The sequence below is a fragment of the Stegostoma tigrinum genome, chromosome 5, assembly GCF_030684315.1.
Source record: "Stegostoma tigrinum isolate sSteTig4 chromosome 5, sSteTig4.hap1, whole genome shotgun sequence".
NCBI classification, from domain to species: domain Eukaryota; kingdom Metazoa; phylum Chordata; class Chondrichthyes; order Orectolobiformes; family Stegostomatidae; genus Stegostoma; species Stegostoma tigrinum.
The window spans coordinates 83,225,194-83,251,394 of record NC_081358.1 but is presented as its reverse complement, the minus strand read 5'-3'; the positions used below and the strand labels follow the sequence as shown (position 1 = coordinate 83,251,394).

General features: G+C 38.1%; 1 protein-coding gene across 4 annotated transcripts in view; it reads right to left on the bottom strand.

The window, feature by feature from the left end:
- Positions 1 to 808: 808 nt before the first annotated feature.
- si:dkey-181m9.8 (E3 ubiquitin-protein ligase RNF31) overlaps positions 809 to 26,201 on the bottom strand; it is a 57,302-nt gene continuing 31,909 nt past the window's right edge. For all 4 annotated transcript variants that reach the window (XM_048529315.2, XM_048529313.2, XM_048529314.2 and 1 more), the window contains 12 exons: positions 25,932 to 26,074; positions 25,178 to 25,375; positions 22,973 to 23,155; positions 22,543 to 22,641; positions 21,418 to 21,507; positions 19,627 to 19,741; positions 18,612 to 18,730; positions 14,851 to 14,964; positions 13,694 to 13,751; positions 12,547 to 12,643; positions 7,543 to 7,711; positions 809 to 3,104 (listed from right to left, as the gene is read on the bottom strand). In XM_048529315.2, coding sequence (XP_048385272.2) covers positions 3,042 to 3,104; positions 7,543 to 7,711; positions 12,547 to 12,643; positions 13,694 to 13,751; positions 14,851 to 14,964; positions 18,612 to 18,730; positions 19,627 to 19,741; positions 21,418 to 21,507; positions 22,543 to 22,641; positions 22,973 to 23,155; positions 25,178 to 25,375; positions 25,932 to 26,074 — 1,448 coding nt within the window. In that variant the 3' untranslated portion in view covers positions 809 to 3,041. The remainder of the gene's footprint in view (positions 3,105 to 7,542; positions 7,712 to 12,546; positions 12,644 to 13,693; positions 13,752 to 14,850; positions 14,965 to 18,611; positions 18,731 to 19,626; positions 19,742 to 21,417; positions 21,508 to 22,542; positions 22,642 to 22,972; positions 23,156 to 25,177; positions 25,376 to 25,931; positions 26,075 to 26,201) is intronic.

Sequence of the window (26,201 nt, the reverse complement as noted above, 5' to 3'; positions counted from 1 at the left end):
CTCCCGCATTTCCCGCAAGGAGGCTTGGGGACCGCTTTGCAGAACACCTCCGCTTGGTGCGCAATAAAAAACTGCACCTCCCAGTCACAAACCATTTCCACTCCCCCTCCCATTCTTTAGATGACATGTCCAACATGGGCCTCCTGCAGTGCCACAATGATGCCACCCGAAGGTTGCAGGAACAGCAACTCATATTCCGCTTGGGAACCCTGCAGCCCAATGGTATCAATGTGGACTTCACCACCTTCAAAATCTCCCTTACCCCCCCCATCCCAAAACCAGTCCAGTTCGTCCCCTCCCCCCACTGCACCACACAGCCAGCCCAGCTCTTCCCCTCCACCGACTGCATCCCAAAACCAGTCCAACCTGTCTCTGCCTCGCTAACCTGCTCTTCCTCTCACCCATCCGTTCCTCCCACCCCAAGCCGCACCTCCATCTCCTACCTACTAACCTCATCCCACCTCCTTGACCTGTCCATCTTCCCTGGACTGACCTATCACCTCCCTAGCTCCCCACCTATACGCTCCTCTCCACCTATCTTCTTTTCTCTCCATCTTCGGTCTGCCTCCCCCTCTCTCCCTATTTATTCCAGAACCCTCACCCCATCCCCCTCTCTGATGAAGGGTCTAGGCCCGAAACGTCAGCTTTTGTGCTCTTGAGATGCTGCTGGGCCTGCTGTGTTCATCCAGCTTTACATTTTATAATCATGAATGGGATGTAGATGTTAGATAACAAAGTGTGGAGCCGGATGAACACAGCAGGCCCAGCAGCATCTCAGGAACACAAAACCTGATGTTTCAGGCCTAGACCCTTCTTCAGAGAGCAGATTTGGGATGTAGATGTTGCTGGTTACTCAGTAGATTACCAGTACAGTGACATTAACATACATCATCACCTCCTCTATAATGTTTAATTTACAGAAATATTCTGTGCTGGGAATGGTGTGGTAGGAAATTTTGTCTGCTTTTATCCAGGTGTGACAATCCCTTTCTTATAACTGCAGGTTTTGTTTTCTACTGCTCAGTTCTCAAACATTTTAATTCTGACCATTTAAAACGGTGAAATACTGTACAATAAATGAGTCAAAATTCCATTTTAACACTAAGCCAACAAAAGATGAGTTTCTGATATTTATAAACAAATAACTAAGTACAAGGGCTTTTGTTCAGTTTCATTTTAGTGTGGGAGACATTCTTTTATGTGATCCACATAAAAGAGATGAGTGTTTCGCTTATGAAGTAAATCCCATCACAATTACCATTAAAATGTTGTGTACTAGGGCTTGATCATTATATGTCCTTTCGCCTCTTTGTTTATTGGCCTGGATTGGTAACACAGCAAGGATATCCTTTCTTTTTAATGTCATGGGCTACATATAAACTTTGATCACCACAGCTTGCGCTAGACAGTTTAACAGACCTTGATCTTTCAAAAATCTAATCACCAGCCACATCCATACAATTTAAAAGTAAAAAAATAGAATCAGTACAATTTGGAGGCTGATATCATCAACATTGTCTACTGAGGACAGTTCTACTGTAGTAATTAACAGGAATAAAAATATTTAAAGTTTTACTTTTAGCACTGATGTTACAATCAATCACAAAAAACTTAACCCTCTATAGCACAACACAAATGATTCCAACATACAAAAATATAACTAGAAAGTGCTAAAGAAACTCAGCAGATCTGGCAGCATCTGTTGAGAGAAAAACAGAGTTACTGCTTTGACTCAAATAGGACTCTTCTTCGGAAACCAGCATTTTGCGTTTTTATGTCAGGTCCCCAGCGACCACCATGTTTTGTTCTTATACCAAAAATATATGATCTGTAGCTAATCAGAATGAGAAATCATTTAAGTCACAGAAATAGGGAAAACTTGCAAAATCATTTGAGCAACAAGTTTGAACATTTCCCATATAGTGTGTGGTCACATGACACCTGCAAGGTATATAAATAAAGGATACAATCTTGATTGATCTATATGCTAAACTCATAGGCAAAAACAAGCAGAAACTGAATTATTGCTGAGGTCCGCAATAGATGACTCTCAGATGAAGAATCCACAGAGTTGCAGTGTCCTTTCCAATAGAAGCACATGCTTCGTGAAATTTTGCAACTGACATTAATTTCTGCCCTTATTGGGTAACTTATTCTCAGTTATTTTTCTAATGCAGCCAAAACAGCTGCTTTGTTCTTTTAAAATTATATCTTAACATTACATAACATTAATATTTTTCACAGTTTACATATTTTGAACTTCCCCACTATTCCTTAAAAATGTTGAAGGCTGCTTAAGTTCTGTCACATTTTGAGCTTCTTTCTTTCAGATGGAGTGATATATTTTTCTAGGAAAGGCAACCCTGGAGCCAATCACTGGACTGGTGCTGTAATACATTCGCACACTGCAGCCCAAATTGTGTGCCTGTAGCTGGTGTGTAGGTCATTGCCACATGTTCTCGAGCTCAGCTGCATGTCAAATTCCAATCTTTCCTCTCATGCATACAGCCTCAAAGTGATGCTGACCCAAACTGACGACTCAATTCTCTTTCTCAAGAAAAAGCATTTGAACTTTCTTTTCACCTAGAGTGGGGAGAGTGGAATTCACCACCTGCATAGATGCTGAGGCAGAAATACTTATCACATTTAAAAACACAAAACTCAGAAAATGCAGTCGCCGTGCTGGAACCTATAGGACTATTGACCAGGCACTAAGAATCTTTTTCAGCTGCCAAGGTCACTATGTGCCAACAGCTTCCTTCTGTGCCACAAATTTTTCCACGTTTCAAACAAGCATTTGATTCTGAGCAATGCAGCATGAAATCAACTGTGATTAAACAAAGAACAAGTAATATTTAGAACAAAATTATTGCAATCATGATCAGCAATCTTACGAAGCATTTTCACAGTAGGCTGCTGGCTCAACACTTGGCCAAATAGCCTTCTCCATTACTGTAAATGTTCTAAACTTCCATGTTTAAAGACTTGTATTTACTTGGATACAGCTGCTATTCATTAGACATCTGACGAATGGAAGCAAATCATCCTGCATTCTTATCAGAAACACTTTGTCGCCTGTCCAGCTTTAGTTCATTCAATATTTTCTGTTTAAAACAAAAACAGATAACATGTAATTTTCACATTGTGAAATTGTATGCACCAATTCCTAGTTGATACAATAAAAACTCGACTGAGAAGATTTACCACTGAGTACTCTCCTCTGATACCCAAGCACTAAAATATTTTTTCTGGAAATCACATCCAGGATCCATTTAAACACGTAGCTCCATGGTGAAAAATTCACTTAAGCTCTTAAACTGCAAACAAATTCAATGAATTCACAAAATGGTGTCCAGCTAGTATGGTTTATTTCATTTTTTATTTGGTGTTAAGTTTTGCAGTTTAGCTTTTCTAAAATATTACAAAATCAGTGATACAATGGATTTAGTGGTATTGGATAATTATTTAAATTGGTAAATAGAAGAATAGAATTAAATAAGAATACTTGTTCACCCTCTCCTAACTGACTATAATTTAAAATTAAAAATGGTCAAAGGCCTACATATGCACCTGTTGGAAATCAGCTGGTAGGGTCAGATTGTGCATCAGATGCAATATATCAGTTTCACTTTTCTAAGAATATCTCAATACTGCTGTTTACAGCTACAGTACAACCCCTTTGAGAGAGGAAGGTCATTAAATCAAGCACTTAACAAAGCAAGGCACTTCACTGAAAGCAATCCTCAAAGATTCAATCTATTTTGTATTGAGGATTAATTCAAACACTTGCTGCTTGTTAAGAAACTTTGGATCTGAAAACATGTCACCAAAAGCTGTTATGATGCAATAGTAATGTCCTACATCTGAGCCAGGAGACCCAGGTCAGGTTCCTCCTGCTCCAGAGGTGTGTATTAACATCTCAACAGACAGATGAGATAATATCCCTCTGAAAACTTGCCAACTGTTGACAATGAGCCAGCCTGACACTGGAGTTTCTCAGTTCAGGAAGTCTGGGAACTCAAATATCAATGTCAATGACCTTAGCAAACGGTAGAGGGCAGTAGAATAAAATATACTCCGGGGAAGTACTTCGAGTACCAAGTCAACAGGACTGCCCACAAATTCTGCTGTTATCCAGCAGCCATCCTTAATCGATGACTGATTTCAATACAAATGTTCTCAACTTTCACACGTCGAGAATAAGACCATAAAATCCGCTTCTATTATTTTTGCCAGCATTTTATACAATGAATGTACAAGGAAGTGCATTGGGCAGGAAACGTGGTAGGTGATGTCATCTAGCCTTTATCTAACATACTCTGATCACCATGAAACTTCACCACGCCTCTGGGAGATTGTCCTGTTAGTGGCCTTTACACAAGCATCCAGCATTCAAGCCTTCTAGTAAACTCTCAGACTTCTGTCTGCATCCTGGCCATAACAGAACCTGAGGTTCTTAAATCATTGAAATTAGTATGGAGCTGGGTTAATTTTCCAAACATTTTTCCCTGGCAGTTAAAAAGATATTGGAAAGGTCTCGTCCAAATTCTGTGCTTATCAGAGGCAGAGAAGTTGATATTGGGAAGTGGATCATTAGCTGTTTCATGCATCAAGTATTTCCAATTTAGACATTGGACAGTTGGTTGCTAAATTAAACTCTTTCTACACTTTATCAATAATATGCTGTGGGCCTAAAAATGACAAGCTGCATTTTTTAGAGTGGTGGTTCGTAATGAAGAGAATTAATTGATTAAAACATGGTTAAAGATAGACTGCATACCGAGTTTTGTTCAAGTCCTTTAAAGCTGAAAGAAGTAAGACACTCAAGTTTGACACTAATGTAAGACACCCAAGTTTGATACTAATGCTTTTGTATTGGAGGACAAACTAACTTATGAAAACCTGAAACTACACGGGAAGAATTAAAAGAGGTAATTAGTCACAGAGGGTGAGTTCTGCCCAAAAAAAACAGAAAAACAAAATTGCAAAATTGCTAGTAAAAGTACCTCGAGACATAAAACAGAGGGCAGTGAAGCAGAGAGGCAAGAAAAAAAGGGATTTCCAAGAAAGGGAATTCAAGAAAATGGAAAATGAACGTGAAAGGGAGTGTAAATTGAAACAATAGCAGTTGATAAGGAGGCTGAAGGCAACTCTGGGGAAGAAAACCACACCCAACTCCAACTTAAAGTCTGGAGTATTCAGAAGATCAAAAGATAAATGGCTTAAGCAGCTCACTTTTGCCCAGTGGATAAGGGCATTTAAAAGTGAGGACACCTACCCAATATTTGAGAGGCGATTCTCAAGAAATTCAAAACCTCAACACTGTTTTGCATCCAGATGCATGCAGAGGAACAGTGGGTAACAGTATCCAGACTGACAACCATCTAACAAATTTGACTGAACACACAAACACAAAGTAATTGAAACTGTGATATGGTGGATGTCACAGACTAGAGAAAGATAAGCATGAGGTAATTACCATGGCAATATGAAGACCGGAAGGAAGTCAGGCAGAAAAGAACAGAATAATCCTCAACTGTCAAAAGGAGATATCAGGACAGGAGACATTAAAAATCACATCAAGTGCTCCTACAGCAAGATACCAGCACACACACTGGACAGTTGTTGGTTTTGGTATTCCACAGAAATGCAGGCTGCAAAAACAGCATCATTAAAGGTGGCAGAATGAGCAACCTGGACAGTGGGCAGGATTCTGTGTTCAAAAGAAACACACTGGCTCAAACTGCAAAAGACAGAAATCAGCATTCTCGATATCCCAGGATCCCGCTAGTGGGGAAAGTAAATGGTTTTCCACCTGAAATGAAAAATTAAATTCCAACATGCTGGTAAAAGGGTTCATGACAAAGAGTATAGGGTTGCCACTGGGTGAAGTTTATTCGAGAGTGAACTGGTGTATGTGTAAAGATAATATGTGTAAAGAGTAGGGGCTGATCTGAGCTTGCCAATGCCAGGAATAGATAGCAGGTAGCAAAATACACACTCTAAACAGAAAATGCCAACTGAGGGAAACCAGAAAGGCTTTAGAAATCTGGGAGCGACTGGCAGAAAGGGTAGGTAGTGAAAGAGGTTTTGCACAGGGGACAGTAAAACCCATGAGGTTTGGAGTGCCTCAGGGAGGGTCTGTTGAATAAAACACGGCTAAGGGTAAGCCAACAGGCATAAAATAAAGCAAGAAAGGCCCAGGTAAGATGACAAAATAAAATGAAAGGACAGAGATTTGTTTAACAGATACTTTTAAGCTAAAATTCAAGAATGACTAATGTACTTCTCAGGTCAAGACAAAGGGAAAGGTAAGCCTCACTTAGTGGGTAGAGCTGCAGGGAAGTATAGTAGAAGCTGAATATCCATTTGATGGTGGAAGCGTTCCGAGGAAAGAGGAACAGGTTCGAGGAAAACACATTCTCAAAGAAAAAACAGGAAAGGGGAACCACAGCAGATACTGCTGGTAGAAGCCACCAGATGTGTGCCAGTGAGTTAAACACAGAGCTAACCAGTAGGAAATCAGAGGTACAGAACCAAGTTTCAAACCTCAACTAGCCCAAGATGAAGAGATTGAATGCAGAAGATGTGCATTGTTGCAGCTTTTGAATTGGCATTTCATGATAACTGTGTAATAAACATTCACTGCGAACAATTTGGAGATATATGGTTAGTGTTGTTCTTTGTGGTGGAGAGGAATGACAATTGTCATACGATTTGACTCTAACTTCTCACTTGACCCATCAAGACAATGGAGTGAGGCTCCAGAATACACACTGAATTATACTTCAACAGTCACCACAATGCAGAGCAGAGAGAAGAAAAAATGAACTTGCGAAACCAATATCTGAACTTTCTCTCTCCTTGCTTATTTCTGTCATTATCTCAGAAAACAACACTCAGTAAGAAAGCAAATTGCAGAAACAACTATTTTCCGAAAACTTAAAATATCTACAGATTCCACGCTGAATAAAGACATAAAATACATTAAAGTACAAGGTGTATGACATCAAATCAAAAAGAAACTTCAAGGATGCTAAGGAGTATTTAACTGTGTGACCATTATTTTTGCTGTCTCTATCAGGCACACTCCCCTTTCAACATATCACTTGTGTTTGATGTGTTGTTTTCATTATTTTTTTCTGCAATCGACTTGTGAATAATAAAATTCTTCATTCTTTCAATCAAGAGAATGATCATAATTGGCTATTTCATTCGCTAGCAAACCATGTTTTCATTGAAGAGTGATAGCTGCATTCTGAAAAGATAATAAAAATATTTGCTGTGCCGGATTCTGAAAAGGGATCCCTTCCCACTCCTCAACTGGCTGTAACAAAAAGGTAAACACAAAAGTGAACCAGCAAAAAATACAGATGAGCGGGAACATTGAGAGATGCAGCCATGTACGTAACTTTGATATTCGTCACTGGTACAGAATTGTCCAGTTCAATTTTAGCGATGAAATAAATGACTAAATAACATTTTGATAGCCAAATGCATTCTATTGTACCCATAAGTTAATTTTATTCTCTGAGAACTTACAACTCTTAGTCTTTGTGTGAAGTGTTCTTCTTGTTCATTCACATGTTGGTTAGGGATAGCTACACCCCAGCGTTGTAGTTCGATTAACATTTCCTCCTTGCTGTATAATACAACTGGGTCCAAAGAATTTTTATTAATGAGTTCCACCAAAGCCTGTGTAAAATGGATTCTGAAATAAAGATGAGAGATTAGTGTCAAAAAGTTTTGGAGTTTTATTCACTCTTTTTTAATTCCGTCACTTAAAGTGCAGTTTTAAACTTACATTTGAATACAATACTTTGTTAAAATAAAAAATCCCATGCGAACTGCAATGAAAAACTTGGTCAGTTATGTGCCAGTTAGAAATCAGCTAAAGAGGGTAAAATCTGTTATTTTAATAATTAATTGTAAATGCTAGATGTTTGCAAGAATCGTTTGAATTTTGAAAACTTGATATGATACAACACTGACTATGGGCAATAACAGCAATATAAACCATCCACGCTATACAAGGTAAAAGGCTGTTACTCAGCATAACAGAAATTATTCAGGAAGAAACCAAATAACTACTTGAGATAAAGGTCTAGGTTTTTTTTTAAATAATTGGGAATAATTGACCACAAAGTATTTCGGAATAAAAGGATATAATGAATGAAAGATATCACACCATTTGTTTACTGATTGGATTGATAGGCTGGAAAAGATTAGATGGGCAGAGGAGAGATCATGGAAGGCTTTGAAAGCAAAGTTTGAGATATTGCTTGACCAGGAGTTAATACGTAACAGTGAGCACGTGTGATAGATGAATGGGAATTGGTTTTACGTGGACAGGAAATAGGTACATTCAAGTTCACTGAAGATCAAATGTGAGACACTTGTCAGGCAAACAATACAATAGTGTGGGGGTAACAGACATGTATGAGGATTTTAGCAGCAGATAGAGTCATATCATACAGCATGGAAACAGACCCTTCGGTCCAACCAGTCCTTGTTGACCATAGTCCCAAACTAAACTAAACTGCCCGCGCTCAGCCCGTATCCCGCATGCTAAATGTCTTCTTAACCACCCCATTGTCAAGTGATGCAAACTTCAGAGAATAATGAGGGTGAATCCCTAGGTCTCTCTGTTCTTCAACACTGCGCCAGGCCCTGTTTACAATTGTACAAGTCTTGCCCTTGTTTGTTTTACAAAATATTTCCAATATTTCGCATTTATCCAAATTAAGCTCCATCTGCCACTCCTCAGCCTGCTGACCCAATTGATTAAGATCTCTTTTAATCTTAAATAACCTTCTTCACTGTCCACTATACCATCAATTTTGGTGTCATCCACAAACATACTAACCATGCCTTCTATATTTTCACCTAAAGATTTGAATAAACGATAAACAAAAGTGGCCCAGCACCGATTCCTGTGGAACAGATGATTTGAAGCAGGGGCAAAGTTGGCGAGCAGTGTTATGGAAGTGGTAACAGATGGTGTTTTTAATGGTGGTTAAGGTTTGGAGGCTTATTCTTGGAGTGCAATACAACATCAATTTTGTGAAAAATCTGGTTGACTCTCAGACTATTAGTAGAGACAGTGCTGGAATCTCACTGGAGGGATCAGAAGCCGAAGACAAATATTTCAGTCTTCCTAATATTCAGTTGGAAAAAAAAGTTCTATTTATGTTGCTTCAGAAATCACCCAAGCAATCTAATAATATTGCAATATGAGAGGAATTGAAAGAGGCAGTGGTGAAGCGGAGCTGTCATCAGCATACCCAAAATGGGAGAGCCTCATTTTTCCCAGAAAATATTCCAAGTGCGCACTCACCCAGTCTCTCTACATCTCTTTGCAGACACTCTGCAACCTCCTCCAAATTTATTTTCCCAACCAACTTGGTATTGGCATCATACTGGACTGATTATATTTGCTCCCTCTTTTCTTCTAAGTTACAGGTGATAGATATAGGTATAGTATAATAGAGATTACAACTACCCAAGGCAGTGGTCCTTCTGTTACCCTAGTAGATCCAACTTCCAACTCCAAAATGATTTAATTCCTTCAGTTTTCAGTTCATGAAACAATCCATATTATTTTTCCTAATCCTGTAGGTCCTCTTTTTCCATAATAACCTCTTGCAATATACCTCAGAGTGAATTTTGAACATGCAAATATATCACACTTAAAGTTCTGCCTAATTTACCCGTTGAGGCACTACTTAAAGACAGGATGTGTCAAATTTTTATTTATTTATTTGTGGGGTGCAGGCATCACTGATTGAACAGCATTTATTGCATATTCTGAATTGCTTTTCACAATTTTTTTCTTTATTTTTTGTTTATTAATATAGACCCTGTGTCATTAATAAAGGCCCTGTGCTCAGTGACTTATGAAACTTTTGTATAAGATTACTTGTGATATTAAATTTCTATTCTATAAAATGCAGGCATCATTTGCAAAGCCAGCGTTTTGTCGCCCATTTCTAGTTGCCCTTGAACTGAATAACCGATGGGCCATTTCAGTTAAGAATCAACAATATTTCTATGGCCCTGACTCACGTACAGGCCAGACAAGGCAGGGAAGGCAGATTTTTGACCCTAAAGAACATTACTGAACCACATGGGTGTTTACAACAATTGACAGTGATTACACGATGCCACTAAATTAGCTTTTAATTCCAGAATTTACTGAATGTAAATTTCACACTGACCACAGGGGGTTTGACCCCATGACCCCAATAGAATTAACCTGCCATTCTGAATCGTCAGCCCAGTAACATTCCCATAAATGACCCTCCAGAAGACGATGATGAGCTGCCTTCTTAAACTGCTGCAGTTCATGCCAGAAGTACAGCCACTTTGTTGTTGGAAAGAGAGTTCCAGGATGTTGGCTCAGCGAAAGTGAAGGAATGGTCATATAGCTCCTAAATCAGAATAATGTGCTTCCATGCTTTTGTTGCACTTACCTTTCTAAGTGAAAGGGGTCAGAGCACTAGAACATGCTGTTGAAGAAGTCTTGGTGATTTGTTTCAGTACATCCTCTGGACAATGCACACCTCTGCCATCATCAATATTGGAGGAATTGAATGTTAAAGTGTTAAATAGGGTGCAATCAGGCAATGATAATGCCACTGGAAGTCAGGGGACAATGGTTGGATTCTCTGTTGTTGAAGATGGTCATTGGCTGGCTTACTTGTGACTTGTCACCCAAGCCTGGATATTGTCGTGGCTGCAACTGCATTTACAGACAAAAAGGGTCGGAAAGAACATTATGCAATTGTCAGGGGACATCCCACTTCCGACCTTTGAAAGAGGAAAGGTCACTAATGAAGCAGCTGAAGATACTTGGACCTGAGGCACCTCTGCAGAGACGTCCTGGAGTTTGGATAATTGACTTCTGACAAACACAATCATTTTCCTTCGAGCCAGGTTCGACACTAACCAGTGGTGAGTTTTCACCCGAACTCACAGTGACTCCAGTTTTGCTAGGGCTCTTGGATGCCCTAGACCATTGGTCAAATGTTGCCTGGATGTCAACAGCAGTTCCTCTCATCTCACCTCTGGAATTCAGCTTTTGTCCATGTTTGAATCAAGGGTGTAACGAAGTCAGAGGCTGAGTGGCCCTCGCTGAGTCCAAACCCAACATCAGTCAGCAAGTTATTTCTTTGCAAGTGTTGCTTGAAAGCAGCTGTCAATGACCATTTTTATTACTTTGCTGATGACTGAGACTTGACTGATGGATGCTAATTGGTAAAATTAGATTGTTCTTGCTTTCAGTAGATAGGACTTATCTGGGCTATGTTCCACAATTTCCCTTTCATAAATCCATGACACCACTGTCTAATCATACTATGATTCTCTGGGTGTTCTACCACCACATTCTTTTATTTTTCTCCACTATTGATGTAAAAGGGAAGATAAAGTGAGTCAAAAGTATACTTCCATAATATTTGATAAGTGGAAGGTGCCATTAAATACAAACGTAACAAAATGGAGTAAAAAGTTCCCAGTCTTCAGAACAATGTGCCTAGACAGCATTAGTTTTAGCCTGAGCAGCCAGCTTGTCTTCTTACTGCTGGAAAGAAATAGCTTTAGTTTGTTGACAAAGTGGCACCCTCAAGATTGCGTATTTCAGAAAGTTGGGTGGGATAGAAAGAGCCTTCAGTTTGATACTGTCCATGAATAGGTAAAGTCAAATGTTATCAGTAAAAAGGTGAAAGCTGACTTTGTGTTTATGAATGATCTCACCTAGGCATTGCACATAACTTGAAAATTTGAGGGGAATAAGGGGAAAATTCTGGGCACTCAGCCAATGGATTAGAATAAAACCCTTTTGTTGGATTGGAGTGCTCATAGGTATAGTGAGAAAATTAGCTGTCCCTATCAAAATTCAACATCAAGCTGCATAGTAAGGCACAGAGACGAACCTCGTAATTTACAATGACACTCAATCTGGGTGCATGTAAATAAAGAGAAGTCAGGTCACTGGCAGTTTCTTACCTCTGAATAAGGTAGACTTGGGTTCAAGTCTACTCTGGAGATAAACACATAAGCTGACATTTCAATGCAGAACTGAAGGACAGCTGCACTGTCAAAAAGCATAATCATTTGGATGCAAAATTAAACTGAGTCCTCATCCATCTTCTCAGATGGAAATATCAGATCTCAGGACCAATTCCTTCAGGATTCATAAACAATTTTTATCCTTCTGCCAACATCAGAAAAACTGATTACTCTAAGTGCAGTGGATTGCTGTTAGCACCAAGTATTGTCAGCTCTCCCTGTAGTTTATTACAATGAGCAGGGTTCAATAATACAGCAACTTTGATACAAATTCAACGTAATACATAGAAATAAAAACGTATATCACCTCTGGGACTGATTGGGGTGACTGCTAGATATTAGTATTACAACAAATGAAGTGAGATTAACCCTTTAAGTTTTAAGAAAATTGGAATTATGATAGCTGCCTCAGATAAATGCCATCCTTAACATTCTCGAACTCAGGGCAATGATAATCAAGATTATTGTTTCACTTACTTGCAGAAGCCCAAGTAACCTTTAACTGAAGGGTGTCCACACTGTTCATCTTTCAGACCTTCTGAAGTGTCTCTTTGCTCTATGACTTTACATTTACCTAAAGCAGCACAGTGTATATTTTGGTGAACAAAACTTTGCAATCCAATGCTGAAGACTACCTTTTCTAATATTTAAAATTTATTTATTAAAATAAATAAAATTCTATTGAATGTTCCTATTAGATGCAACATATAAGCAAATAAGATTTTTAATTTCACACAACATTAATTTGGTATTGTGGCTGCTTCCCATAAATCTGCATAATTACTGAGTCATTCTTTATATGTGAATCAAAATGACTAGGACGATCTTTATGGCAACAATGTCTGCAAAGAGTTACTTGGTAATATAGAACTGGAGTGAAAGACAAAAACATGTTAAAAATGTGTCTTTTTTCAGCAATACTCAATTGTATATTGGTTATTTGGCAAATGTCAAGGGAATGAGAATGATACTTAATGAGAAGTGATGAAGTAAGAAAATAGGCAAGTTTCTAGTTCACTCCAGAGTCAGAATACCAATCAGAGTCGACTTGTTTGATGTTAATTTAAACAATGCCTGGCAGTTAACTCTAACTCATCAACAACTGGGGCATTATTCATGGAACACTTCTACCAATCAGTATATCTTGTCATACAGCATAATATACCCTTCCTCTTTACATTGATGTTCTCGCGTATGTACTGACTTAAGTAGAGTGCAAAACGAAAAACTTCAATAAAATGTGTTTTTTTTCAGGAATATGTGTATATTTGGGTCAATCTGCTAATTGTTAAGGTGCAATTTCACAACAATTACAAGGTGAATTTTTCTTTCTCCACAGCTCTGCAGTTTTATAAAAATCTTGATGAGCAAATACTGAGGTTGGCGAGAATAATTCAAATTAATCAGTTCACTTCAGTCAACAGCACAACTCGTTAAAAGTAGTGGATGAATGGATACATAGATACAAAATACAAGGTGTTCTTTGCTAAAGTAAATATGAGCAGAACCATAACTGACCTACTCAATCTCAAAGGGCACCCAAGATTAAGAATGCACAAATATTCATACAAACTATATATTATGCAATATATTATCCCCATTTTTGGAAGATAATAATTATTACCTTTGATCTGTTCTCGACTGTTATCTCTTATAATGGCAGTCAAGGAAATACCTGCTGTCTGTACAAAAGGAAATCATATGTCAATAATGTGCTGAAACCAAAAACCAACTGATTTTACATTCAGTAAAATATAATGGCTAAGATTTTGCAGAGGGTTTTGATGGTAAGCCGTCCTTATTCATGGTCAACACTTATCTGAAACTGACTGCTACATCAGGGTTTAATATGGAATTAACACTTTAATCTTAAAGTTGCAGTCTGTTGTTCACTGTTTCACCACAGGCTACCTGTGGAACTGCCCCATCCAGATTTATCAATCATTGAATTCAAGTGAAATAGTGAGAATGTCCCTTGTTCCCTTTTTAATTGCTATTAGGAACCCCATTAAAATGTTACACATTGGCCCACACCTTTTAAAAAAAATTGAATATTATCTCCATTGTAATTAATAACTCAAATTTTAAAACTGATTTTAAAAGGTTTTTCATGCCAATTCAGCTTTTATTTCATCCCAAGATTTATTTTGACACATGTAAATATGTTTTAAAGTGCCTTAATATTAATTTGTTCGTTGCTGCCTGCTAGAATTCTATGATGTGATTGTGTATTTGAAGATTTGATGACATGATTGCAGCTCTACAATATGGTTTCCCAATATTTCACACAACAATTCACTCACTGCATGGTGAGGTCATATTCTTGCCACGGAAAATGCTACTTCTCTCATCAAAGCTATTAATGAACACCCTTGGGGGTGCCTCAATATAACTGTAAATGAGCAGCTTTCACGATAAAACTGGCTGTGCTTTAAAAAAATTGTTGACCTATTCAAATATTGCCCCATGAAATAACTTCTCCCTTCAACAAATCTTCCACCATGATTCTGTCTGCAAGAGGTGCAAATAAAAACCTTCCTCAATCAGCAGCAGAACTGGCATGATTCATGAGCTAATTACTGCTCATGAGTTTTCTCCATGTCAGCCACCCTAAGTAGGAATGGAAGGAGTTTCAAACTGCTGTGGAGCTTAGAAACCAATGAACAGGTTACACTGGAACTGTTCCATCTGCAAAGATGTTCCTTCTTGTTGAATTACTTGAGATATATTTAATAAAATACTCTAGGAAGAACAGAAATCAAGATATTAGGTATGACTCACATTCAATAGCTGCTGCAGCCGTTCCACATTCCAGTCTCTGAGGTGATAGAAACAGTCTCGGGGATGATGTGCATGCAAACCCTTAGTGTGGCAGTTACTCATGAATCCACAAGCCTGTTGTAATCAATAAATTTAAAATAATGTTTGTATAATACAAAGCAACTTGTTACTATTATCTTGCCTTGGTTATTAGCGAATTACATTAGTGAATATAGCATACAGACACAATGAAACCAGGAGCAATCTCTTGAATCTGTTCTGCCATTTAATGGCTGAGCTGTAATCTTGTCTTGTCTCAGCATATAAGATTCTTAGGAAAGTTGGCAGGGTAGATGTGGGAAGTTTGTTTCCCTTTGTGGGAGAGTATAGGACGACACAGCATAATCTCAGACCAAGGGATCAACCTAAGACAAAGATGAAAAGGTTTTTTTTTCTTTCAGAAGGCAGTCAGTCAGTGGAATTCATGACTATAAACTGCTATTGATGCTGGGTGATTGAGTGTTTTAAAGAATAAGACAAACGGATTTCTAAACAGTAAAGAAGTCAATGGCTAATATTATGTATGATCAGTAACGAAATTGATGGTTAAAAATATATTCACAGGACGTGAACATCGCTGGCTAGGCAGCATTTATTGCTCGTGCCCAGAGGACACTTAGGAGTCAATCACATTGCTGTGGGTCTGGAGTCACATGTAGGCCACCAGGTAAGGATGGCAGTTTCCTTCACTAAAGGACATTAGTGAACCAGATGAGCTTTTCCTGATAATCGATCGCCACTGGACTCTTAATTCCAGATTTCTTTTTAACTGAATTCAAATTCTACCATCTACTGTGGCGCGATTTGAACCGTGTCCCGAGAAAATTACCTGGGACTCTGGACAATCAGTGCAGCGATAATACCACTAGGCTATTGCCTCTTTCTTAAAGGAGGTAGAATTGAGGACTGCTAGATCAGCCATGATCTCAACTGATGGTAGAATAGGCTCAATGGGCCAAGTGGCCTACCTTTGCTTCTCTACACCTTATCATATCACTCCATATACCTCTTTATCCCATACTTAATACCTTTGGTTAGCAAAAATCAATCAATCTCAGGACAATTTATGTAGCATTGATTTTCAACCAAGGTAGTTAAATATCAATATAAATATTTAAATTTTACAACACCAAAATCTAGCCAGTGACACCCTCATCCCACGAATGAATAAAACAAAACTACATAAAGGAAATCAGGTCAAGAAAAAGGGAGCATGTAATGAATTCAATTTACATCAAGATTTATTTACATAAACTAAATGACATCATAGCCTGTTGTGAAAGTGAATTGAACAAATGTAGCAATTGGTGATTTGTTATCAAAGTTAAAAAGATACTGAAAGCATCTGGAATAACAAGAAAAATTCAAATGCGTCATCAATGCCATTCTGCAAAGAAAATGGCCATCCCTGTCTGGTTTAACCTATATGCTACTCTTTAAGCAACACTGCAGCCACATTGTTTTAATCCAATATTGTTCTAAAGAAATTTTATGACATAGAAGATATAGAAATCAGATACTTTAATGGTTGTATGGAACTATAATAGAGTGAGAAGAATAGTGAGAACACTAATAATCTAATGCACACAAGTATCTTTTAAAGAAGCAGATTCTGCAGGAATTTGTCATTGTAAGCTGTCTCTCAAATATTACTGATGATGATTGTTTGCTCGGGGGTGAGAGCTTCCGGCATGAGTCTTGAAGTGACTGAACAGGCAGATTCTCAGCTCTCAAATTTAGGGCCCTTTGGTGGGATGTGCCACAGGGTAGTAGGAACTAGAGGGCCTTTTCTTTCATTCTCTACTGCAGTTGTGACTCATCATTAAGGTTTCTGGACTTGAAGCGTGATGCAGCTTGATGAACAAGTTGTTGCCATTTTGAACAATCTGTAGCAAGCTTCTTCTTATCAAGAATGTCAGTGCCGTGGCATTTCAGTCCTAAGGACATTCCAGCAAACTCATACAACATCAATGATGATAGGGTGGACAGACTGTTTCTGGTTGGCCGAAAAATGTCTTTATCACCATGTTCTGTTTTCTCAACTCTCAAAAGTACAGGAGGTAGTAAGTCATACAATGAACTACTCTGGCTACACATGTCTATGGGAAGAGAAAATCAGCCCGACTCCAGTAATGTTACAGGCTAACCAGTTTATCCTGGGGAGGAAAGCAGTGTGCTCCATAAAGTGACAGGGGCATTGGGATAATTAACATCAAATCAATCAAATATAAAAAGAGAATAAGATGAAAGCGGTTTAAAGACCTTGAAAATTTCCTGATTTTATTTCTGCAGTTGAGGTAGTGATTATCTTGATGCCTGTTGACCTAGTTTTGCACACGACTCAGGCAACATACAGATAAAAGCTACAGTATCCACAGAGAAGGGGTTATTAACACAGAGACAGGAACATCTATCAATTACAGTACTTACTTGATATAAGCCACAGAAAACTAGTAATATTGGAAAAGCACACCATTGTTCCTGCGGGACATGATGCGTGGATGGTTTATTCAAACATAGAACGGAATTTTCTTCCAAAACAGCAACTGAGTGTTCATCAAGAAACCTTTTTCTCTTTCGAACGATGAAGGATGAGAGGTGACTAGATAGAGGTGTACAAATGATCAGAGGTATAGATAGAGTAGGCAGCCAGAGACCTTTCCCTAGAGTGGAGGTAGCTTTTATGAGGGGACATGGTTTTAAAGTGAAAGGAGGTAGATATCGGGGAGATGTCAAGATAAGTTCTTTACTCAGAAAGCGGTAGGGGCGTGGACTGCATTGCCGGAGAAGTTAGTGGAGTCGGCCTCATTAGGGACATTTAAGCGGCTATTAGACAGGCATATGGATGGTAGTATAAGGTAGCGGTGAAGGTTAGATAAACCTTAGGTTTCGGGTAAAAGTTCGGCACAACGTTGTGGGCTGAAGGGCCTGTACTGTGCTGTACTATTCTATCTATCTATCCATCTATCTTCGATCAAGAAAAATGAAAGTCAGTGGGAGTTAGGGGAACAATACTGCACTGGGTGCAATTATTCCTGGTACAACTAAAGATAGTCGTGGTTGTCAAAGATCAAATAATCCTTTGTACCCAACACATCACTGGAATTCCTCAGTTAAACATTCTGCACGTAGAGATTTGTAGCTTTTACATTATGACCTTCCCTGCGTCACTGTGAGGAGGAATATGACTGTTAGGTGACAATTTCATGTTGTTCCATTGCAATTGCTTTGATAACAAATCAGTCAATGTCAACCTGAAGTAGGAGTTAAGGGGAGTAGATTCAGGCTGGCAAATAGCAGGTTTCACTAACACTATATAACTGCATGGTACAACTACCCCAAATATCTCAAAGTTCAATGCTTTCTCTTGATTCCTTTATCATTACCAAGCTCCCCACCATCAACATAGTAAACAAGAGAAGGGTACTAGTTAATCTCCAGTAGATGATGTGCAAAATAGCTTTCAAGGAAGAAAGAGAGGAAATGAAAAAAAATATAATGGGGAAACATGAGTTGTGCAGTAATTAAGTATGAAATGTTCTTGAATAAACAGACACGTTATATATGAATGCACAATTCAATATCATGCCTTCCAGTATTCTTGAAAAAATGATTTTGTTCCTGACAAAACCGGCTTTAAACTAGAGATAAAAGTAAAAAGCTCAACGAAAACACATTTCATTTGTGAATGAAAGAACATTGAAGAATATGGAACAACATACCGATCCTAATTTAAAGGGTCTCTGACAGCCACCACAGAATTGATAATGGCATTCTGTGCATTTAAAATGAATACAACCTCCTCTCGACAAGTCAAATCCAATTCTGCAATTAGGGCACTCTGAAGTGGACACAGAATGAACAATTAAAGAAAATAAGGACTCACAAAACAGGCCAACGTATTTGTATATACAGATATATCAATTAGATATTACGTAATGAATTCGAGAAAACAGGCATCACCCATCCTACAAAGAATAAATTCCTGCCATTTGCTATTTATATTAGAGAAAGAAACACATGCATCAATATAAATGGGGAACAAAGGGTCACCATAACAGGAACAACCATAAGTAATTTGTTCCACCTAGGGAACTCAAAACTGTTCATCTCAGGATATAATTTTATTACTTTCATGTGTCAGCAATAATTTAAGGCCTTAAATCAGCAATGTTACTATGATATCTCAGCCAAAGTCCTTGTAAATAATTAGGTCACATATAAACAGTACTGAAACAATGCAATTACCATAATATATGCACGTAAATATCTCAAATCATTTTATGGCCTAAACAGAAATAAATTATTATTATTAACTAAATTATGAAGTGCACGCTATCCTTTCCTTTCTCTTTGTTTAACTAGTCTTTATCTAGCATATTCTAACACATTCCTTAATTTAAAAACAAAAGTACAATAATTTTGTATCTTCTAAGTCCTGGTCCAAGCTTTCAGTTATTATAGAACATGACCAATTTAATAAAATTACAACTAATTGAGTGCAAAGTGTCTGTCATGCTGAATCTTAAAAGATAATTGAACAGCAGACATTGGCCCACAATTAGATCACAGCTGCACCCTTTATATTTCCTTACGTGAAAACAATAAAATTCTGTGCAAAGCACAACTTTGTCAATAGCCAACTGATTTAAGGTACAACTTCATTGCTGTAACTTACTGCAACATATTGAAAAAGTTAATTTACAATCTCAGTTGTTGTCAAATTAAATTGATTACCTATTCCATTTTTGGTGAGGTAACCATCTAGTTCGCTTGCCTGATACTCAGGGTTGTTTTGCTGCTTCCATAATTTAAATTTTTCACAGCTGATTCCCTCATGCTGTTCCTCCCACTGAGGAAACAAAGTATCACAGTTAGTACCATTGGGGTGGATGTAAACAAACTTTACAGAGGGATGAGAACCTGAGTGTAAAAAGGTAAAGCTGGAATTGGAAGGCAGAGTATTAATAAACATGTAAGACAGAGGAAACAAAAGCAGGAAAGAGACGCATGAATTTGGCAGTGTGTAACGGGGTAAATCTCAATGCAAGGAGTTTTGTGGACAAGGCAGGTATGTTGAGGGCTGACGAACAGTAAAAGTAGTATGTTATCACAGACGTTACTATAATATAAAACTTAAAGGAAGATACAAATGGTTGCTCAACATTCCTAATTTGGAAATCATTACCTGAAGGGTCACTGGGGGCAGAGACCTTCACATACATTTAAAAACAATTTTTTTCTGCTTTTAAAATAAGGAAATATTCAAGACTAGTGACCAAGTATTAGATATAACACCATAAGACCCTAAGACATAGGAGCGGAAGTAAGGCCATTCGGCCCATCAAGTCCACTCCGCCATTTAAATCATGGCTGATGGGCATTTCAACTCCACTTCCCTGCACTCTCCCCGTAGCCCTTGACTCCTTCTGAAATCAAGAATTTGTCGATCTCTGCCTTGAAGGCATCCAACGTCCCGGCCTCCACTGCACTCCGTGGCAATGAATTCCACAAGCCCACCACTCTCTGGCTGAAGAAATGTCGTCTCATTTCAGTTTTAAATTTACCCCCTCTAATTTTAAGGCTGTGCCCACGGGTCCTAGTCTCCCCGCCTAACGGAAACAACTTCCTAGAGTCCACCCCTTCTAAACCATACATTATCTTGTAAGTTTCCATCTGATCTCCCCTCAACCTTCTAAACTCTAATGAGTACAATCCCAGGATCCTTAGCCGTTCATCATACGTTAAACCTACCATTCCAGGGATCATCCGTGTGAATCTCCGCTGGACACACTCCAGGGCTAGTATGTCCTTCCTGAGGTGTGGGGCCCAAAAGTGGACACAGTATTCTAAATGGGGCCTAACTAGAGCTTTATAAAGCCTCAGAAGCACATCGCTGCTTTTGTATTCCAACCCTCTTGAGATAAACAACAACATTACATTCGCTTTCTTAATAATGGACTCTACCTGCAAGTTAACCTTTAGAGAATCCTGGAAAAACACTCCCAGATCCCTTTGTACTTCTGCTTTGCGAATTTTCTCACCATTTAGAAAATAGTCCATGGCTGTATTCTTTTTTCCAAAGTGCAAAACCTCACATTTACTCACGTTGAATTTCATCAACCATTTCTTAGACCACTCTCCTGAACTATCTAAATCATTCTGCTGCTTCCCCACCTCCTCAGTACTACCTGCTCGTCCACCTATCTTTGTAGCCAAATATGTGATTAGGCAGGCTTGGGGATTCTAAAGTCATACCAAATTCAGAATACTACCTCTGTTCTATCTCCACAGATGCTGCCAGACCTGCTGAGTTTCCCCAGCACTTTATTTGTATTTCATATCCACAACATTCACACTTCTTACTTTACTTAGGCTGGTTTTTATGGCTCTAAGAGATATGACAGATTGAATAGTTTCCTTCTATGTCATAAATATCTGCTAGTCATAGTTCCGTGAAATTTCGACAACATCTGGAAGGCAGTTCAATCAAATACGAAGCTGTACACAGCACAGTGGATTACTTACTGGAATTTTACACTGGAAGCATGTGCTTTTCTTGCAAGAAGGGCAATCCATTCTCAGTCGGTCTACTTCATGCAACAGTCCAAAGGAACACTTGAAGAGCCAAAGTAACATTTGGTTATTGCTTGCAAAAAGATATATTTTATTCAAGTGTTTGCCTTGTGCTCATCAAAGCAAACCACAAGAATATCAATTTAAAGGACAAACTAACAATTACACTGTATGGAAATGATGTTTGGTAGCAAGTAGACTCGTTTATAGAGCATCGCTATGGAGAATACACCAGATAATGATGATTGACAGGTAAGTTTCAAGTTTTGTTTAAATTTCAAACCAGGCAGATCGATTCTGATTGGTCAATGCATTGCACCAAGAAGTGAACCAGTGAATGACTGTCACCTGAAGAAGGGTCCCGACCCGAAACGTCAAGCTTTCCTGCTCCTCTGATGCTGCTTGGCCCGCTGTGTTCATCCAGCTTCACACCGTGTTATCAATGATTGTCACCTGTTTTGTTGGTTTGAATCAGGGCACTGCATGTACATGCATGTTCTCCATAAGCAAGATGCTGACCATACTCAACCAGCCAGCACTTGCAAATAGCGTAAGTTTTCAACAGTAAATATCATTCTGTAATTGGACAATATGTGCTGGATAATCATGAGTATGCAATAAAATTACACTGCAAGCCAGGCTCACAATGTGGCACATTTGTGTGTAAAGGAAGCCACATGTACTCAATACACAGGGCCCTGTTCTTTGTAGACAGAATTAAAACCATGTGCACACACTACACTTATTTCAAATGAACAGAAACAGGTAACAGACATTTGCTGGTTAATTCTTCAATGCAATTTCTTGATCAGAATCAAACTGCCCTTGTTTTAAAGCCTTGTAGTTAACTGTCAACTATCATTAACTGGTGTATTCTCCAGGGCAAATGCCTCTATCAATCACTGCCCACTTGCCAACTAATCAACACACTCCTCTCATACAGCATAAATATTGGTTTTCCTCTTAAATTGGCAATCTTGTGAATTTTTCTAATTCATGCAAGAAGGAAAATTTGACAAAATGTGTTTTTCATCAGTAATAAGAAACTGAACTGGGACAATCACAAAATGTTCTTACATGTGCACACCATCTGAAGTTTGGCATTTCTATCAAAGTTCGGTCTCGAAGCTTTCTTTGGAACAACTCATGAAGTCCTTCATCAAGATAATAGCGAACCTATGCATAAAATATATGTAGATACATTGATTCATCAAAATTAATGTATTCCCTTTAGAAGTCAATGGAGACGCTGCTGGTGATTTAATTATTGAAAGAACTAAACTATGCAAACTTTTGTGCTCATACGCTCAATAAGAAGTCATATGTGAACAACTATATTTTTTAATTCCAATACTATATCCTTAAATATTTTACTGTCCTGTATTGTTTCCCAAGGTGCTTTTTTTTCTTTTATTAACATAATTACCCACATTACTTCCTGAACTAATCTTCCAATACAAGCAATTCTGTGTCTTGAATTTTTCTCAGCAGATTGTAAAACTCTAACCTGAATATCCAAGAAGTTGAAGTATTCTGTGGCATCTTCTTGGAGATGGGAACTGTTCAGATCTGGTGTACTGCACATTGGACAAACCATGTTAACTATACTTTTTTCCTTTATAACTGATGAAAAATATTTCCTAAAACAGTCTTGACAGAACGAACAGTTACAGTACATCATTGTCACAATCTGTAAAAGTAAAAATCAAATTCTAATCAATTTATCACTGAAACAGTAAACCAAAACAATTTACACAAGTCATTTAAATAAAATAGTTGAGCAATCACTGTGGCACAGTCACAAAAAAAATCCAGATTTAAGAGTTGCACAATGCGCCCATAAGACATATTTGATTATGTAAGATTAGCAGTGACAACAGTTGTAAATTATACAAACGAAACTGACTGTAAGTGATTGTTGGCCAACAGTGTAACTTGGGTTTTAATGTGCTTGAAAACTGCTGCAGCTTTCACTGGATTGTCTCATTTCCATTGCTTTAAGTGCATACTGCTCAAATACTTGGAAAACAACAAAGTATTTTTATACAATAGCATCATACAATCTTTGTGTCACAAGAAGAAAGAAAGTTTACAAGCGGATTAATTAGGATTCTATATATGAATAAGCACAGTTCTCTCAAAAAGAGTCTGAAGGAAATTTACTGCAATTCCCTTAGAACCTCATTAAACACTGAAAGCATTTGGTGATTTTTACTGCTAAGCAAGGCAACTGCTGTCACGGAAATAAAGCAATCATTATCTACATCAAACAATTACTGTCTGGGTACAGCATGTTAGATGTAGAATTCGTCGCATGCTCAACAATTTACTTCATGGCCTTAAAAGATCATTCTTACAGCACCAGTGTTTATTTCTCTATACTTCCACACAAACCTTCCAAATGGCCTCACTGAGTGCAACAGCTGGTACTGTTCTGTGCTGCCAGACCTTGGTAAGCTTTTGGCAATCTATTGTTTGCATAACAAATGTACAATTTCTCAAGCAAATACCCAGTAATTCCATTTTGCTGCTCAGTGCAGATGCAGCTGGAGAGCCAGGTGGAACTTGAGCGGTTGGTGGCATTACAGTGTCGCCAAGGTCCAAAGTGGTCGGCAGTGAGCCCATGGGAATCTGGTGGTGGGCAGCGAAATAGCAGTGTGGAGAAGATCGAGCTCAGTATGAGTGTGAGAACAAGCCCTTGTGGGGAAAGCCCAGCATGGAGCATTTGCAGGTCCATAGCGAAAGGAGGACAGTAATGTTGAACTTTATTTTGAAGTTAACTTTAACTTCGCTTCTTTATTTTCCTAGTTTATACTAAAAAGAACTGTGATATTGAATTTTCAACTTATTTCTTTATTTTGCTACTTTGTACCTAAGATTTCGTATCCTTGTAACCAATTAGCACCAGGAATGGCGACATTGTACACTTTTCACTGTATTGCACCAACCCTACACTTAAGTACACGTGATAATAAAATCTAATTCTAATAATGTGAAAGTTTCAGTAATTATATCACCACTGCCTAGAGAGCATAATTGAACCATAACAAGCAAATTCAAGTCTGTGACCGTCAAAACAATTAATTTTCCAATTCACTATTTCAATACTAATGTAGTGTCAACAACTTCATCAGTTATAGCAGAACACGTGCTCTACCATCTTAGACGTGATTATCAAAACTGGTATTTGTTGACACTAAGGGACTTTCGTAAATCAGTAATTTTATCAATATGTTTGAACAAAGGATATTGTAACATGGGAAGCTTCACATTATCACAGCACGGAATCACACCAGGGCTCATGTCCTGTGATGTGGTAGTTTAAAAGGCGAAAGTGGATCAAAAGAAAAACTGAATTGCCTAAAGGGCCATAAGAAATAGAAGTTTTTTAAATGGAATAGTTTCTTAATGGGGTCAGTTTGAAGCTTTAAAGGAACTTCAGCCAGAATGTTGATGAACTGGTGATTTTTTTTCTGGTCAGTGCGCAAGAATTAAATGAACTGACTAATGTGCGCAAGAACATGTGGGAATGATTTTTTTTGTTGTGTCTTTCATACTTAAATGCAAAATGTAAAATCAAAAACCTAAGGTATTACAGATTTGAAAATAGTACATATGAGCTACATGGGTCATATATATTTTGAGAACAAGTGACTGTATATACTGCTATCTACATCGCACTGCAGCAGAGATTCCATATATTAAACCATACCTTGCTAAAAGTTACTTGCTCTCCACAAATAGGACACTCATGAGAAAGATACCGCAAAGCTGATTCAAAATTTAAACCAGACTGCACAGCTTCCACCACATCCTCAGCTGTGAAATTATTGTCCTGAAGGCTCATTAATCTCTGGAAAATTTCTGATTTTTCTCTTGGCAGATCAACAGGAATTGATGATGACTCTACCTGTGAATTGATAGAACAAAAATCTTGCTGATATGTTAAATTGTTTTCAACAAAGAAAATCTCACAATAATAAACCCTTCCATTCTACATGATGTGTCAGTCAAACTGGTAGGCATTAAAATACAACAAACTAAAGGAGAAACTATAGTTCTAGTTCATGTGCACCAATACCTCATTATGCGAGCAGAAATTGCTGGAAATGTTCAGCAGGCCAGGCGATGAAGCCAAACAGAATTAACCACTTATGATGATGTTTCAGATATCTGATCTTTTAAAATATACTTTTTAGCAAAAACTCTGGATGTTAGAAATCTGAAACACAACATGCTGAAGAAACTCAACAAAATTAGCAGCATGTGCAGTGAGAGAAACAGACTTAATGTTTGGGTCTCTTTTTCAGATCTGAAGCATTAATTCTGTTTCTCTCCATAGATGCTGCCTGACCTACTGAGTATTTCCACATTTTGTTGTTTTTATTACAGGTTTCCAGCATTAGCAGTATTTACCTTTTGTGCTGGAATTTAAAGTAACCTATGCACATTTGGTAGATACGCACCATATCCACAGCGAGGTTTTTATTTCCAATGACATCTTTACCCAACACACCAGCTTTCTCATGGTACAACTTCACTCGTATAGGGAAATTTTTATTATTAATGGTGATTAAGCGATATTCCTGTCTGACAACTCTTTCTGCAACTGTATAGAAAATAAATACATTCAGCATGTTTTTGGGCCAGTGGACATAATGTAATTTTTCACAGCAGTACAATTAGAGAAGATACTTTGCACCTGCACTTTTGTTTCATGAATTGTATGTTAAATG